Raw genomic sequence first — 18307 nt, 5'->3', positions numbered from 1 at the left:
CTAATCCCTGTCGCCAGATGAGAGATAACAGAAGTTGCTAACAAGTATGGTGTTCTGTGACAACCGAGGTGAAATAACCCCATCTCCGTTGTCTGTTTTAAAAGGGCAATTCTTTAATGACTGACAAAAACTGCTGTTGTACTTCTGTTGTGTGTGTTCAAAACCTCCAAGCATGTTGCTTTTCTGTCCATGACCCCAGTCATGATGTTACAGCAGGTGGCGAGGGGTGCAACATGCTTAAAGTATGAACCTATAGAGGTATTGCATCAGCTGTCATATTCTCGAATATATGCTATTAAGTATGGATGTCCCCGCCCGGCTGAGCTTCTTTTGCCAGGATGCAGTATTGTCACTAGCTGCAGGCCGACGCAGGATGTTGGCTGGGTCCAGTAGCCTCACTGAAACGCTGACCTTTAACGCTTCTTGAGACTAAGGGCTTTGCATACAAATGATGATCTGATTCCTCAGTCAGTCAATGCCACAGCACGCCACCGCTGGATCCTCCTTTAGCTGAGCAGAGCTCCAGCATTTGTCCCCGTTGACTTTTTAATTTCCATTGAAAATATGATGGAATAATTCAGTTTAAATCGTGTTTTTGTCCAAGTTCACATCCATTGTCTTTGTCTTCACTCGTCCTCTGTTGTGGATAAGGTGAGTATGAAAGTGGGGCACATGCCGATTTGGGGTTATTTAATTAGTCATTATAAACAGTATGGTTTTGAAGCCAGTGCAATTTAATCAGGTATGCAAATGCATGGCCTATATTGAACACACGATTATGCAGAGAGCCACATCCCACAGAAATGAGGCAACAGTGCCATCTAGTGAGAATGACCTGCATCTACTCGGATCAGTTAATGGTAACAGGCATAGCAATTCATTCTGGGCCCCCTGATATAGTAGTGCTCTGTTCCTCATTTTGTTAGATAAAGCTGTTGGGTAAAGTCATCACAACCATTCTCCCCTGAAACAATGGCAGCCTGAAGAAAAGGAAGCGACACATCCATTACTGCAATGCAATTTAAATTTATCTGATTAAGAGTTATTAGGTGTGCAGCTTCCTCTTCTTGTACTTAGTGATTCTTAAGAAACAGCCATATGTTTCTGAGATAATTTTAAAGACTTTAAAAATATTTTTTTTGATTTTGTTACAGTGCCCAGGAGCACCCAGCTTACTGGACATGTTTTGAAATCCAGTTATGAAATGTGTTGAGCTGTGAGCAAAGTTTGGGATATGGGTTGGTGCAATAAACCCTTAAAACATTACAGCTTTTGCCACTAAACTGAAAGTGTGAATGCAATTTTAAATTGAAGAAGAATGGATGGGTGTGGACAAACCGTCTGGTGATAGGAAGTAAAACATTGTGGTTTCCTGGGTGATTAGAAGATCTAAAACTGTAAAAATATCTTAAAAGCCTTTAAGAATAAAAAAAAAACAAAAAAACAAATCAGTCAGCTTTTGTGAACATGAACAATTGTGTTGTCTTATTTGACCTGCAAAACCTCAAATCTTCCTTCCACCCACTGACTCACTCATTTCCTATTAAATAGGGCCACATTTTCATTACTGTGAAACCACAACTTCAAGTTTCATGCTTCAGTTAAAAGTGATGCATGTTCACAAGTATAGACTAAACTGTCCTATTGAGCAGAAAATGTATTCACCGAGTTATTCCAGGGGACAAACTCTAGAATGGGTGTCACTGCATTTTAGACGCAAAATCTTTCTACAAATTGTACATCACCAACAGACACCATGTTTGATTCAAATATTTATTTCCAAGTCCAGAAATGACATAACCACTCCTAACTTTGAAATGTGCTTTACATTTATTAAGAAAACAAAATGTCTTACGAAAATGGTATATACACTATGCTTTTATCCAGAAAGGCACCAAAGACACGAGCAGTTATTGCTTCTCGCTGGCTAACAACGTAAAAAACAGGACGTAGCTCGATCTTGAGAAGATTTGAAGCGAATCCAAACAAAAAATATTTAGCAACATTAGAGACTTTTTTCTCTTACAATGTAACACTTTATTTAAATGGTTAAAAAAAAGCTAATAAGACAAAAGTGGTGTTGTGATAGCTAAAATATATATTATTTATTACATAAATACAATAGTCTTAATGTAGCACATTTTATGTGTGCATTATTTACTCCCTTTTGTGGCTACAGACTGTCCACTAAGTGTGCAAGGGGGAAAAACTATGTGAGAACATCCTTAATACAAAATACAAGTTCTGACATTTGTATTCATAGAACATACATTTGTAATAAATTATTTTAAGTACAATTTTCAAGTTGTAACTATTAGAAAAAAACAGCTATATGCCTGATACTGTAATAGATTGAAAATAGACTTTGATATGGCTGTGATTGTCTGAACATTAGAGTGTTTGTACAGTTGTGTACATGTGATTTACCATGACGGGAGAGCCTAACCCTTGTCTCACAAATTGCTAAAATCCAAAAGTGAAGCATTCTCCCCCTAAAAACCTCACTCATCCCCTAGGGACACTCAAGTTCAACCATGAGCAAAGTGACGGTGCCATACATCTTCGCAAGCTATAGTGAAGCTAGAAAGTGGTATGCGGGAGCGAATGAGAACTGCAGGTCCGCTTTTAACTAAACAAAAAGGTAAACTTGTGCGGTAACTTCCTCCTAGGTTTTACTGGTATGAACACTCAATGTAAAGATGGCAGCAGCACTCATCTTCCTCCTTCTCTTCTTGTTCCTCTCACATTTAGAAGCTAATGCCTTATCAGGCTGTGGGACGAGGCGGACTCTCGAACCGCGATGGTGCCTAAGATCCATGCAACATTGTTAAACCAAAATCCCCAAATTATTGTGACATGATATCCAAAAGTAAAATAACCTTGTGGTTTAGGTGGCTTAGGTAACTGGGATTACAATAATGTAATGTAAGCCATGAGGAACGCACTGTCAGCACCATTCCTCTGCCCATTTGGGGCACTCATCTCATGAAATCAAACCACCTTATTTGGATCTCCTTCTGCGTACACCAGTGGTCCCGCCCATAGTGCTGTGGCTTCTTTATGATTGGTCCCATGAGAAGAACTGCATACAGTCTGGTGAAGTGACCATTTCTTCTTCTCTTGTTCCTCATACGTCTGTCATTTGTTCAGGTTGATGGTGACATAAGATGTAGGTATGTAGCCTTCATCCCCATTATTCCTACGGACACGGGTCCAGCCGTCCCCTTTGTCCTCCTCTACCACTGCCAGCACCTCCCCCTCCTGCATAGAGATGGTCCCTTCACTGGCGCCTGGAAGACAGACAAACTATATGATAGCAAATATTCCTGTACTAGTTTATGCATACAAGAGTACACAACAACTTTGATTCTTAGTATGGTTGTGACCTTGCCCCTTATGTGAGTTTTTAGAAATATTTTCCTCCCCAATGTTTTCACAATTATGATATTGACAGAACTACAGGCAGTATTTGCTGATCAGAAGGCAAGTTACTATAATTTTGAAAAATACATGTATTTCCAAAGGCCACTGATTTCCAAAGCGATAGCTACAATTCAATGGAAACTGATCTCTTTTCATCAAGACATTTTAATCAAGGACACTCACAGGTCCTAGTCCTCTAAAACCTGCGACATACCAGGGAAGCTGTACATGGCTGTGCATTTCCCAATAGGAGTAGTTAGCTCCTCGTCCTCAAAGTCGTCATCAAACTCAGCGTAGATGGCCTGGGAGGGATCAGGAGTGCTTTCATCGGAGTGAGCTCCATCAGGGCTGGAGGGGGAAAACATAGGTTTCCTGTGCAGAGCAGACAACATATTGTGCCAAACACACCCGTCTATGAGCAGAATTGAGTGTTACCTGAGTAGATCGTGAGCGCCGTTGTTGTTGAATGTGTGAGTTTTATAGCGCAAAGTCTCCCCTCGGCCTCCTGCCTCAGCCAGCCAAGTCTACACAGACAAGAGAGACGAAGTGAAAAGGAGAGAAAATATATGAAATATTGTCTCTGTGATGCATTTAATGGTCAATATATCAAGTCGTGTTTATTTGTATAGCCCAAACTGCCACAATGGGCTCACGTCATAATGGTAAATGATGACCTCGTAATATGAATAAACAACAGAGGTCCAGATTACCTCATACTTGTTGAGCTCTCCGCTGAGCCTCTCAATATTCTGCGACGTCTGGCTGATTTGGGATGCCAGACTAGCAGGGTCTCCCATTTGAGGATTTTTCTCATAAACATCTTTCATTTTCCCCAGGGCCTCACTGAAGAGAGAGAGAGAGAGAGAGAGAGAGAGAGAGAGAGAGAGAGAGAGAGAGAGAGAGAGAGAGAGAGAGAGAGAGAGAGAGAGAGAGAGAGAGAGAGAGAGAGAGAGAGAGAGAGAGAGACTTTCAATAGCAGGTAAACACACAAACACCACGGAGTTATACACACTGATGTGCACGGCATGAATATTACATCCACACTCTTCACCAGAGCAGATCTAACAGAGATGGTTTTCAATATGCAGAATGATACCCACAGATACACAGAAAGGCACACACCTCTGATCTACTTCCTTTTGCAGCTCTCGGCAGATTTCCTCTAGTTTTTGTTGTAACCTCTTCCTGCGCTGCTCTGGAGGAAGATGGGCGAAGTCTTCTGTCACCGTAGGCTGCAAGAGTTCACACGATGGGGCGTGTTAACACTGAACTTTGCCTCACACTGAACAGTTTCATACAAGACAGTAACCATGGGAAAAAACCCAAACAAACACTTAAGGAGGAACACAAAACCTGCGGTTTGAGTTCAGCTCAATGATTAACTAGCAAAACATTATTTTCAAATCTCCTCGTTTGTAAGGCATCTTAATATAAAGCCAGCTCATGTACAACAGTGAGCTGAACACTAAACCACCACCCATGGGCAAACAATATGATGAGCACACTCTCATAATGTTATACTGGCAGATAAACTACAAGTTCGAAACATGAAATCTTGGAAAGAAAAGGTGACCCAAGAAAGTGTAGAGACAATTGAGGACACTTTGAAATTGGTGTCCCCTTGTGCTGCCAAGCGTTCCTCCATTACTCCACCACCAGGTGGCCACCTCTTCAATACAAACTCAAGAGGACAGGCCTTTTGCAACATAACATGATCGTGGAAGGTACATATTCGGTCGTTTCAACACAGAAACTACTGAAGTTTCCGGACTTTTGTGAAGGGAAAATTATCACAATAACATGAGCTGTTGTAATGGAAAGGTAGCCATTTATGTCTGTCACACAACTGAGACCCCCCACACCAGTTTTCTTGTCTATATTACCGTGATCGTCTCTGGAGTAAACTTCTGAGGGAAAGAGAAATAGTATGTGTATAGAAAATATCTTTAAATGTGGTTGTTACATGTTTAAAACATGTAAAAATATTTACAATAGCAAAGGACCATATATAAGATCTATGCTACATGTTTATGTGTTGAACATGTTAATTGTCATCTAAGGGATTCAACCATTCTTGCAAAAGCGGGAACACAGGATGATGTGTGAGCCCTGATGAGTGGAGGTCTCCTGAAACCCCAACGGTCTCCTCTAATGACTCACCGATCTCCTGAGTGTCCGGAAGGAAGAGATTCTGGGTTTGACTGTCTTATTGATCTCCTTCAAACAGTACGACAGGGGGTCCCGGCCAAACTTGGGGGAAGGGGGTCCGTTAGCAGGCGAAGGGGCGGGGGGGTGACGAGAAAGGCGGGAGCGTGGAGGGAGAGAGCTGGGGTGGGGGCGAGACCCAAAGTACCAGCACCCAAGCATGAGGTATGCAGGCAGTGTACAGGATGGGGGAGAGGGGGATGGATGGAAAGAAAAGAAGGGAGACGGGGAAGACAAAAACAACAAGGTGACAAGGGAAATAAAAAGACACCATCAACAATTTAAAGCACACCACAAAGCCAGGAAGACAACACAGGAGCAAACCCAGCACACTAGCCCAGAAAGCATGAAAGCAAACACCTGTCTCTTTGGCTCCCATCAACACACTGATTAAAAAAAAAAAAAAAAAAAGCAAGACAGCAAGCAACCAACCACAGCTCCCACACCACAGCCACAGCAGCCCAGCACCTGCAGTCGAACTGGAGCCAGGATGAAGGGTGCTGAGCCGCAGAGAGGAGCTGGGGCAGGCCAAGTTTCAAGTGCTAAAAGAAAATGTTAAATTATTTTCATAGTTTTATCCAACCCATGATTGGTAAAATAATATGAGTTCAGGATATTTTACTCCCTGGCCTTATAGAGATATGGTGACACTGCAAAGAAACATAATCCATCATATTACTACTTACATGGAGGTGATAACGGAGATGAACATTTTTTATATTACCCAAATTGTTATTACTGTAAAATTTCCTAACTGTGATTTGTACTCCCAAAATGAATAAAACTGGGCTTATGTAAATACTGACTGCTTATTATTTAATGTGTTTACTGTGCTCTAAGTTTATAATAAGAACATTAATAATTTTTCTATAGAACCGTTTTCAGAGTTTGGGTCTTTTTGTTCGCTGCCTTCCAGTGTACAGTGAAAATACAAGTCAATAATAAAAGAAATTTCAGAAATAAAAATAAATAATGTCCAAAACTATGAAAATAAGACCCATTTTATAAAGAAAAAACATTATTTAAGCCACATTAGCCAACGCAATCATTAGGATTCTGTGCAAAAATGGATGTCCACAGCTCAACCTGTGCTATTCTTCTGACCTACATAGATAAAATACCAATTCATATATCAGTGTAGTTAAAGTTAATTACCACAGTGTCATTTGTGCATACAGATTGTTTTGGGCTTGAAGGCTGCCCTGTATGACCTTTTAGAAAGGGGTTAAGTTGAAAACATGCCTGGAGTAAACTACAGTAATACCTCTCTGTGTCAGCTGTACAGCACGCCTAAGTGGAAAGGTGGGGGTGGGATCTATTAGCTAAATTACACAGGAGGCGGATGTCTTCTAGTCTTCAATAGTGAATGTCTAAAACAGCCCTATAACAAGGTCCCTTGTGTAAATACTGAGAGCTGGAAGGATAGCACTATCATTATGTGAACATCTACTGGGTATGTGCTACTTTTCTTGAGAGTTATGGCGGTTTAAGTACAGGAGAGCAGCAAAAAGTGGGAATGTTTAAGGACCAAACATAAACCAAAAGCTCACTCAAGCCAATAAAGTCAGCCTCCTATTCATACTGCTGATTGGGAGAGCATGACTAGTGACACAGAGCAGTGTGCCACACACATACACAGAACAGGAAGAGCGCACAGCAGAGCACAGCCTGTATAAGACATGCAGAGAGAAGAGAGGCGCTGAACAAGCAAACACTGCAGGGAAGAAAGAGGGGGTCATTTAGTGCTGATGCAGGAGGAGGGTGTGTGTGTGTGTGTGTGTGTGTGTGTGTGTGTGTGGGGGGGGGGGGGGTCAGCTATCACCAGCCCAATTTTGGATGCCAGCAAGCGTGTTCCTTTGAGATAAGATCCATGATTTGCGATGTAGTGAGGCTCTCTTGACCCAAATAGATTCTGAAGACCAAGTACAAAACGGCAATTATCTATGGCAATGCATGTGTGTGGTTGGACCTGATCCAATTTGTTTGACCTGGCAAAACCTGGTGCCATCCCGATTATTGTTACAAAAATCTTATTGTGAAGAGAGACATAATGCCGGGTTCTGGGCAGTATAATAGAAGCAGTGTGTTTGTGGATGCCTGTAGAGGAAAATGCAATGTTGTTTGGGCCCCGTGCTGATGAAAGCACAAGCACAGCAGAATGCTGACTGCCAGGTGACCTATTGGAAACCACGCTGCAGAAGGAGGGAGGGAGTGTAAGGGGGGGGGGGGGGGGGGGGGGGGGGGGGGGGGCACTCACAGTCAGGGACAGAGTCATGCAAAGGTCCAGTTCTAGAGGTATTTGGTGTGTGTATGAGTTCACGTGTAACATGAGAGGTTCATGCATTATTATTCTTAGCCTTAGAGATGAGAAGGTTGTGTCTTAGTGTGTTTGTGTGTGCCACAACCACAGGTCCATCATGAGTGCTCTCTGCAGAGGGGAATTCCTGGCTCCTTCCTGCTGGCTCTGTGGCTCAAACACTAAACATTGACGTGCAAGGAGTCACCCACTAATCTCTACCGACTGCCCACCTGCAAATTTTCAAAATCTGCTGTCGTTGATCATTGATGGAGAGGATTGCTTGTGCATTCATAGGGGCCTAGGCATTAGGATATATCAGCCTAATGTGGATTGTCCTACCTTACTCTTTTTGCTGAAAAGCCAAAAGTTTTTGCTCCTGTTCTTTCCCAGAAGTTCCATGGGGCCTTTAGGCGTGCCCAGACTACTGTCAGAAGAGGCTCGGTTGATGCCCTGACTGTAGTCCTCAAACTCCACATCTCCAGGACGTTCAAAGCCTGACTTGTTTTGCTCTATTACAACCATGGAGTCCTGCGTTAGATATAATTATGGATAAGAGCAATCAAATGTTATTTTCAAACAGATGCACAGTTAAAACAAATTGGCTGCATAAAGGCAAGTTGCACAAAAAAAAAAAAAAAATTCAGCATTTTGTTTTGAGACCAACTCACATTTCTCTCATTAACATTAGTGCCGGCTTTAGTAATGCCCTCCAGGCACTTGCCAATGATAGGCATCACATGCTTCTCTGTGTCTGAGAACAAGATGTAGCCTTGTGCCAACTTCCGTACTCGCCTCTCATCCAGATCCTGCAATTTCTAGTGAACACACAGAAACAGATGCTTAGACGCCGACACCATCAGGGCTGAGACAATAAACAAGACATTGTCCATATTGTAATGTGCCTCTCAATGTCAAGCAAGAAGTTTAGTTATTAATGATTATGAAAATATATTTGTTAATGCTCTGATGAAAGTTTCAAAGTCAAAACTTAAGCATTTGAAAAGGTGAAACCACATTAATTGATATAACTAAGGAGTTCTTTGCTGGTTTTGAGTCAATATGTGAGTGCACCTTTCATTTATGTTGTTGTTCAGAAATCTTAAGTTCTAAATGTCAGCATAAATTGGCTAAATGCTCATTTTCTATTGTGCATGTATCATTTCAAGTTTTTATGGACCAAAAAAAATCAGTTTATCTATATTTTAGCAAACTAATAGCAGTTGTTACTGTCCCATATGTTAACAATTAAAATAAATGTAAGGGGAAGTAACAGTCACATGTTGCCAAATGTAATTCACTTACATTGAAAATGAGTGGCATGTCATTAAAATAGAACTGGTTCTGCTCCTTGTTGAACTTCTGAAGCTGAGCAGCATAGTCGTTCTTACACTCCTCCGCAATGTGTGATCTCATATGAGCTTGCTGTTTGGCCTGGAACCAACACAGACAGACAACAGGTTAACCAAGTGGATCTGATTCTACTTTGGATTATGCTTTGGATTGACAGTCCTTAAAATGAACAGTTTCATTTCCCCCCTCGTTACTTTTTCAACATCCGCCTTCGTGGCATTGATGTCTTGATCAGTCTTCTCGGCGTACTGTGCTGTGCGCTCTGCTTCTCTCCATTCTCTTTCAAAGCGCTTTTTACTCTGGTGTGCAGAAAGAAAGGACAGATGGAGAGAAACAGAGAAAGACCATGTTCACTTCAACCAGCTAAGCGAGGTTATTGGCTGAATGAAGTATTAGGAGGTTTTACTATTACATATAACATCTACAATCATACCTTCGTGGGTAAGATCTTGGATTGATGACAGGTGTCTAAAATAGGGAACTGCTTTCCATGCTGTCCATCTGTTTTTACTATAGACAAATATAGACACCTGACCAGCCACACTGAACATGCAGGCATTTGCCTACAGTCTTTCCTGTCTTACATAATGGACCCAACAGAAAGGACAAAAAGGGACTCTAAAAATATATCTAACAGCTTCGCTAATCTCAATTAAAAATGTAATCATGAAACATAAGGAATGATGGACGCCTCTTCAGGAAAAATGTTATTTTATAAAATCTTTTAAAAGTCTGTGTTTCCACTTACACTGTCAAGCTGCTTGTAGGTGCTTTCCAAACTCTGCTGGGCCCTCTTGGCCTCCATGAGATACTGCAGACATTCATAAAAATAGGCCGAGTGAGAAGAGGGGAGGCGGATCAGATGACAGACAGAGAGACAGCCATGTGCAGGGGCAGACACTGAATAAACAATGACCTCCTGAAGCAGCACAACATAGCAGACAAGAAAACAAATACCAGTGTGTCTGCTTGAGACATCACGTCTGCAGTGAGAGCCTGTACACGGCTGCAGTGTTCTGCAATCCAAATGAGACAGAGCCAATGCATTCCTCACACAGAAATGGCACACCAGCGCTCCAACCATGCCTCCCCCTGGAGACACGAAGCAAGGCTTCCTTCCTGCCACAACAGTGAGATCTCCACATCTCCACTCCTCCTTTAAATCTCCCTCTATTCTCCTCCCACCCTTTACAGCACACTCCTCCTGAGCTGTGTGTGCTGCAGACTCCTACTGAAAATCTCATTTGGTATGTTCTCTGCTGTTGAACATGGGGCTGCAGGCACATCCAGGTAAATAAACTCAAGAGCTGCAATGATTGGTCGATTAATCATATTCAACAGGTACTTAATATGAAACTATTTTGATAATTGACATATCATTAAAATGGTTTCAATCGAACACAGCGCCCTCTCTACCGCTCTCAGGTGAGCTACTGGGGCGCTTCATTGAAACCTTTTTTAAGCAAAACTGCAAATTCTACATTATTCTGAATATGACAATATGATGTTGATATGGCTCATGTAAACATGATATTCAGCATTAGGCCTTATTCCAAATGGAACATTTTCCAATAAACATAGTGGAAATGCCACTTTAACCAGGTTTTGGGAGCATTCTTTGGACCTGTATGCAGCGCATTAGGAATATGCGTCTTAATGGAGGTTTTTACGGCACTTTGTGACACACAGCCTCTTTCCTGTTTACGACCAGCTCTGTGTGTTGCACACAAACCATCTTGCCAATAGTATGCAAAGCTGGAGGAGAGATGCATGCCCAGAAGAAAAGCTCACATGTGTGGTTGGAAGGAGAAACAAACCTTCTTTTAAGTATTATGAAGGACTTGGATATCAACAGGATTCTGGATATGCAAATATGACCTTTTCAAGAAGGTGGTTGAAGGAATGAAAGAGGGAGGAGGGAGGTTGTGTTTGCACAGTCGAGCAAATCTGCCACCTGTTGAAAACTTTGAAAAAAACATTTTGATGCAAAAAAGCAAAATGGCGCAAGCGGTCCTGGCGTTCCACTCTTCCATATTTTGACGTGATAGACGCCATGTTAAGGCATCGACCCCTGTGGGGGAGTTTTACACTGATCGGAATATGCACGGCTGCACGTAAACGGGAATACAAGTGGAATATTCATTTTCATTAGCCATGTAAACAGCTTATTAGGAATATTGTCTTTTTCTAAATAAGGGCAAAAACCTGAGTAGTAATGCATGTAATCTTGGTTATAGTAAATTGAATATTACTGGGTTTTTAGCTGTTATTAATTCAAAATAAGACATCTGATAAAGTCACCATGGGCTCTAGGATGTTGTGATGGGCATATTTTATATTTAATATAATATTTTCAAACGATTTTAACATGATTATGAGATATATATATATACTACTTACAATTATTAAATATTCAATTAATCTGTTGATTATGATATGTATACATCATATCTCATAATCAACAGATTAATCGAATATTGAATAATTGTAAGTAGTGCCTCTAATACACTGAATGAAACTCAATCACTGTATCAAAGTAAAGCAACAATGTCCCAAAACCCTATCACAACAGAGTAGACAAGCGGAAGATGAAGGTGTATTCGAGGGTAGACAACGGTGCGTGGGGAGAAGAAGTGTAAACTAAACATTTAGTCCCCAACACACCATTTCACCTGTGACAACATTATAGGATTTATTTGGTATACTCGCAGCTGCAAAGATGGACCTCAACCAGACTGACACGATGCACTCCTGGTCGGCTCACCATCTTTCGTTCCTGCTTGAGCTCTTGCAGGTACTTGGTGAGATCGATGCAAATGTTCATCATCATGTTCTCAGCAATTAGCTCTCGCTGCCCCGCGTAGTCGTTCATCTCATTCAGCACGTCCAAAAAAGACAGGTAGCTGGAAAACCTGCCATTCAAGAGGAGGAGAGAGAGGAAAGGGTGGAGAAATGAAAACACAGTGATGGGACCACTGATAAGATAATATGATACAAACACAGGCTCAAAGAGACGTCGGCAATGGGCCAAGTCATAATGAGAAGGCCATGACTTCCTGCTTCATTCTAGGGGCATTCAAATGGCTCACACTACAGCATGAATGACACTAATGAGCTCTTATGGGGTGTAAATCCTAATCGACTCAGTAAGCACCAGTCTAGCCGACATTGTTTTACAGCTAAATGTAATTCCTTAAGGAAAAAGTAAATCTAGAAGTTTTCTTTGAAGATATAATTTGAAATGGCTCACCTGCAATCGGGTTCATCTTTGCCGCTTCGTTTCAGGTTATATTTCTTTGAAAGGTTCCTGTGGACAGTGAAAGTGCATCAAAGGAATGGGGAAACAAATACTTGATACACTCTCAATGGGTAACAGATGGGTGACAGCTAAAGAAAGCTCACTCAAATTAAACTATTCTTATGCAACCACTGACTGTTTTATACAGTTGAATCAAAAGCAGCAGTCCTCTGTGAACACATTAAAATAGCTTTTCTTCCTTCTTTTACTCTCTCTCCCTGACCACATCCTGTCTATCATGTGCCAGTCTGCTCCCACTTCCTCTCCTCTCCAGCAAAGCTCAGCACTACAGCAGATGTGGGCCTGGAGACCGGGAGACAAACGGGAGAGGGAGCACACTGCAGCAGGAGAATGAGGCCAGTGTTTCAGAGACAAAGTTGGATTATGTACCAAAGTAGTCATAAGACCCCACAAACATTTCATAAACAGCCTTTCAACATGCAGCCATGACACACACAAATCATTTGAGGCAGAAAAGCACAGGAGGGGGGGCAGCAACAGGAGCGAGGCCTACCTCAGTTGTTTGGCGTAGTTTTGCTCAATCTCTGTCCTCTCCTTCACAAATTTCACATACTTCTCTACCAGCTCCAGGCCAGACTGTGTGTGCTTTTCAATGATGTCATATTGGTCCTGGAGAACGAAGCACGAGAGACAAATAAGGAAAAGACATTAAGGAAACACTTCGCCGGTCAGGATACGGAACATGTGTTAACTTCTGGGTAATAACTGGGACGTTCCTCTGGTTCAGTTTATGGTCATCTAAACGTATCTTGAATGGAGGTAATAAACTAAACACACTGACGTTCGTTCCCGCATGTTTGATTCCACAAAACTCTCTCCACGCATACACAAAATTCTTGGCAATGATCTCTAAACTTCCTCCTAGCTTTAAATCACAGGGCACACATGCTTTTAAAGAGAGAGGACAGTTGAAGGAAACGCGGGGTCACAATAAAGGAAGAGGGCAGGAACAGTTAGGGGCTGTTGTGATACACAGAGCAATGTGACATACTATAAATATCATCAAATGAGCTTTACATAGTTATTGTAGCTATTTTACCCACTTCATGACTGGTTTCAAAATCATAAACCCGTCTGGCACAGTGCAACTGAATTTGCTGAGTCTTCCTTTTTCAAATTGTAGAGTATGAGGGAGGTATATTGTGTTTCTCTTCCTCTTTGGTTCCTTATTGGGTAAAGCACTTTATGACACATTCAAGTTCAGACAAGTCCGTTAAGCGTGAGAGATGATATCTTCACCAATATTCTCTCACTCTACACAACACCCACAAGCTTTCTTTGCTGGTGTCTTTAGTGTGGAGGAGGGGGCATGTTGATAGAGGATTCATAACAAGTTGGGCCTTGTTTTTCTAAAATCCCTTCCTACCCTTCGGGTAAAACAAAAGAGGCAAAACCCAAATGAATGAGACACAGTGTAGCTTAATCACAGAACACAGTTAAAAGGTTAAGGCAGAGGCAATCCATCACTAAAATAACATCTAACCAATAGGCAGCGCTAGGGGCTTGATTCAGAGTCATTTATAATGGAGCAGAAGTAATGACAGTCAATAAAGTCAACTTACAACTACAGATTTTCTTCTTAGATGTGGAAAGAAAATTTGACTTGCGAGAGAGAAGAATAGTAGTAACAAAGCTACTAATGTCTATATGATGATTTTAATGTAAAGTGTCTTTGAGTACTATGAAAAGCACTCGATAAATAAAATGTATTATTATTATTATAACCGAATGGCAGGGTTTTAGGGCGCTGCTTTGTTTAAATGTAGAATAAATATATATCAATGATTTAAACGAGCAGCAGTTGTCTGCATCCAGTTCAACTTCACCACATCAACAGAGGCTGAGGCTGCAATTATCTACACTGACCATTAGGCATGGGACCATATGGAAATTTAAAGTCACAGTTAACCTGGACAAAATAAACACATGGTAAGATACGTTACATTATGAATATGAAAGAAAGTGTGATGCCAAGTAGTCTGACAAAGCATCAGTATGTGACAAGTTGGAATGAGAACGTGTTGGTAAACAACTTCTGCATTAAGATGACATGTCCTGCTGTCTTTTAATGGTTTGCCATCCTTTAATGGCCATTAAGAGGATGTAATGTTGAATCATCATCATCATAGCTGTAATAAACAAATCTTTTTTGGGAAAGTCAGTCAATGACCTGATGCCTTTCTAGAATTAGCAGGAATATTGTGAAGAAGTTGTGTCCCAGTGTGCTGCCAAAAAACTGTGGTTCGCCCATTGTTGAATATACAGTTTGCACACAAGAGAAGAAACAGCACGTTTTACTTGATTGTTATCCTATTCGTCTAGTTCCAATGGTAAAATAGCATTTTATTTTGTTTAAATCTCACAGGATTACGATGATGCAAGTAGCTGAGTGAACAGAGCTGTAGCTAGTACCAAAATAAAAGATTTTGTTCTATTTATGTGTGATCAAAGTATCGTGTCAAGCTGCACATGAGTGCATCCATCACTTATCAAACACGTCACCCCAACAGCAACTCAATAAGGGAACACTAACTTTATCAAAAGAATTTGTTAAACATAAATTGGGAAACTGACGTGAGCAGCAACTGACAACAAAGCTGAAGAGGCACAAAAACAAACATTTGTAAACTATGAAAAATGGTTGAAACACAACAAATATTAGTTTTTTTTTTAATTAACTAATTAATCCCAAGAAATGTATGAGCGTAACTCTGGTGAACACGGGATTTAAAGCGGTGCTTTGTGTGATAATTCCGTTTTAAAGATCTGTCGATTAAATCAACTGATCACTTAATCGACAAACTCGTATGAGTGGTAGTCAACTGAGAATTTCTTTGGTCTTTGGTATGTCGACTGTTCTTTCTATGTACAGTACGTACATCATACGTTTCTCTGGTTGAGTGCAGCATTTTTGGAGAAGAATGAGCCTCGGCTGAACTCATAACTAGGTGCTCTTTTAGAAACGGCAGAAAAAATAGCAAATGATCATCTCTATAAATGAACTGTGACTGCTTAACTCAAAACAAGAGAGCTCCAATTAGAGAAAAGCCAACCTCATTAAACTGTCTTCAAACCACACAGCTTTCAAGGACATAATCATTGTCACATCTACTGCGATTGATAACCATTTAAAGCCAGGGTGTAAATTATCTTTATAGGTCCCCATAGACTGGGTTTGTACTGAACATATTTTTTTATAAATCATAAACGGTTTGTGTAGGAAACTACTGACAACTTTCAAATGGTCATGAATTTGATTGAACAGTAAATATCATGTGTCTGGTCAACATCCTATTTCATTATTACTTCCTTTCATACATGTACGTATGATTTAGACATTTTGAGTAGCTTTTATATATTGTGATGCATTCCTGAGAGACATTTAGTAGCATCCAACGTGTTCTTTACACTCCATCTTACAACCTTTCCAGTAATACCAGACAGAAAGCTGGCATCCAGCGAATGCCACATAACTTCAGAAAAGAGTCACCCTGAAAGTTGCCGACCTACAAGGCTTGGGTGGATGTTTCAGCCCTGAGTCACCCTGTCTTCTAAATATTCGGGGCCTGTGGCCCGACCAGACCTGCCCCTGTGGTTCTCAGGATTGGCCTGGTAGCACTCACTATCACGGCTAATGCTTAGACACTGATCTTGCACTCTGCAAACTCGTGCCTTAAAATAGCCTTTGGATTAACGACAATCAGGGGACAGATGCCATTGAGCTGACTTGACCCAAGGGACCAAACATTAACACAATTATGCCCGCAAGGCTTTGTTTAACCAGACAGGCGAGGCTACAGCCCAATACAAAAACATTTGAGTCAGATCTCAAGTATTTTATATTGCCTGAAGAAAGAGCGCTGGCTTTTGTGTGGAGACTTTGCAGTGAAACAACTTGATGCAATGAACAGGAAAGCCTCCTATACCGAGACAGAGACTCTGATTATTACTGGGGTACGGATGTTTCTCTGACTCAATCAAAGTAGGGCAAAACTAATTAGACTGTTGCACCAGCAGCAGCATGTAGGATGGAAAAGGGACAGGGGAAGAGGCCTAGGGGGAGACTCTGGAATGAGGTCACAACCTCCCATCATTGCAATGCTCCATTTTACATATTCAGGTTCCCTGAGAATGTGCATGTGGGAGTGTTTGCAAATGTGTGGCTTCATTGCCATGGCACAGTCATTAAGTTGATGTTATATGGTGGGATTTTCAACAGGGTTTGTTTAGATTCTGGAGAGTGTCACTGTTAGCAGGAAATGGCTCACAGTTTACTTTTTTTATGGACTGTAGCACCCAGATTTGTTTTGACCTAGAAAACAGCCCTCATCTTTTAAAACTACCCACTGAAGCACTCATTTTTTTTATGTGTATATCAGTCAGCCCAATAAAAACACAAGTCCGAAAGGAATCTATCTATCCATATAAACACTCAATCCAACAAATCACACCTAAAATCAAGATCTCCTGAAATCAACACACTGTTTGCTGAATAAATAATCATGCTGCTCAGGTGGACACACGAGGCACCTCATCAGTGATGAAGCTTGTTGTCAAGGCAAATGTCACCATCGGATTTCATTGCTATGGAAGCAAGGAGTGCCAGACTGTAAACAGTGAGACGTCCCACTGGGTACAACCCGCCTCAGCACACTTCAATATGCAGAATAAATAGCATTCTGACACAATGTTCACCCTGGCATTACAATTCATAGTCAACATTACAAGAGTGGCCTATGTGCATGAAGATTCTCAGTCATAGAGGACATATGATATCTAGAAATTGGACTTGTTCAAGCTGCTTTTGATTTAGGGCTTTTATATATGATTAGCAGCATTTTTTTTCCTCTATTAATAAACACTTGACACTTTAATGATATACCTGTTTTAACATACTCTTATTCGTTTGTTTTAATATGTTTGTGTTTACTGTTGTGCACCAATCACAATCACAAAACCAAGTAACGTACTCGGCAATAAACAGTTCTGATTCTGATTCAGAAGGTAATCTAGTCTGAAACTAGGCAGAAACAGACTCTTTTTCTTTTCAAGGCAACACTAAGTTTTGAATTTAACCAACTTTATAGCTGTTTGGCTCGTGCACTGCAGATATCCCTTAATTAAAACACTGTGGAGTAGCACAGTAAAAAAAAAAAAAAAAAGAAGAAAAAAAAAAAGATCCACACAAAAGCCAGACATCCAAATCCATGTGGATCCAAGACTAAACTGTCTTACTGTCCACAAGCGCAACATGTTGGTGTGTGGGCTTCAGATAACCCACTCTTTGTCTCAACTACTAAACGCTCAAGAACACTGACCGTTAAAGGACCCGCGTTCATGCATGCACAGTTTTGCAGCGTTTCGCTACTTCTTGGGAAACATCCCTCACCAGCAGGACGCTCAGCGTTACGCGACTTTCTCGGCGAGCTGTAGCATAGAGATCGCACTGTTTCCATCTTGACAACTACCAAAGCAAGCCAGATGACGGACTCACCCAAAGCTCTGTGCCCCAGTCCATGTTCAGCTTGTCGGCCAAGCTGTCTGCCGATACCCGAATACAAAGAACTTCTCCAAAGTTCTCCAGCAGCTCGGAGGACGGGCCCTGGCAAGTACGATCCCGATAAATAAGTAGTGACCACGCGACGCAGTCCGGTGTTGATTGCCTCAACAAATAATGCAAACCAGCATCGTAATTAGTTAGTTAAATAGGG

The 18307-nt window shown here is 41.2% G+C and overlaps 1 protein-coding gene across 2 annotated transcripts; it reads right to left on the bottom strand.

Annotated features, from left to right (window-relative positions):
- Nucleotides 1–1759: 1759 nt before the first annotated feature.
- Nucleotides 1760–18211, bottom strand: trip10a (thyroid hormone receptor interactor 10a). 2 transcript variants are annotated; one of them, XM_068718507.1, is made up of 15 exons: nucleotides 18091–18211; nucleotides 13090–13205; nucleotides 12528–12584; nucleotides 12042–12189; nucleotides 10026–10088; nucleotides 9472–9576; nucleotides 9230–9358; nucleotides 8596–8742; nucleotides 8267–8455; nucleotides 5584–5760; nucleotides 4546–4655; nucleotides 4134–4266; nucleotides 3859–3947; nucleotides 3638–3771; nucleotides 1760–3290 (listed from the first exon to the last, which is right to left on the bottom strand). In XM_068718507.1, exons 1-15 carry the CDS (start codon nucleotides 18112–18114, stop codon nucleotides 3139–3141), a joined length of 1773 nt encoding a protein of 590 aa, XP_068574608.1. In that variant the 5' UTR covers nucleotides 18115–18211; the 3' UTR covers nucleotides 1760–3138. The 2 variants fall into 2 exon arrangements, with proteins under 2 accessions (XP_068574608.1, XP_068574607.1); XM_068718506.1 differs by lacking the exon at nucleotides 5584–5760.
- Between the last annotated feature and the right edge of the window lie 96 nt (nucleotides 18212–18307).

This window comes from Cebidichthys violaceus, unplaced genomic scaffold (genome assembly GCF_023349555.1).
Source record: "Cebidichthys violaceus isolate CVI_PGR_0920_01 unplaced genomic scaffold, fCebVio1.0.p SCAF_23, whole genome shotgun sequence".
NCBI classification, from domain to species: Eukaryota; Metazoa; Chordata; class Actinopteri; order Perciformes; family Stichaeidae; genus Cebidichthys; species Cebidichthys violaceus.
Note: the sequence above shows the minus strand (reverse complement) of the source record. Positions and strands in the feature narration are given on the sequence as shown.

Bases quoted from the DNA above. Each gene is read 5' to 3' on its own strand.
- trip10a (XM_068718507.1), bottom strand. From the start codon at position 18,114: ATGGACTGGGGCACAGAGCTTTGG. The intron at 9,577-10,025 runs GTAAGTGGAAAC...TCTGCACACCAG, and splicing joins CCTACAAGCAGCTTGACAGT to AGTAAAAAGCGCTTTGAAAG. The intron at 4,656-5,583 runs GTGAGTCATTAG...GAACTCTTGCAG, and splicing joins TCCGGACACTCAGGAGATCG to CCTACGGTGACAGAAGACTT.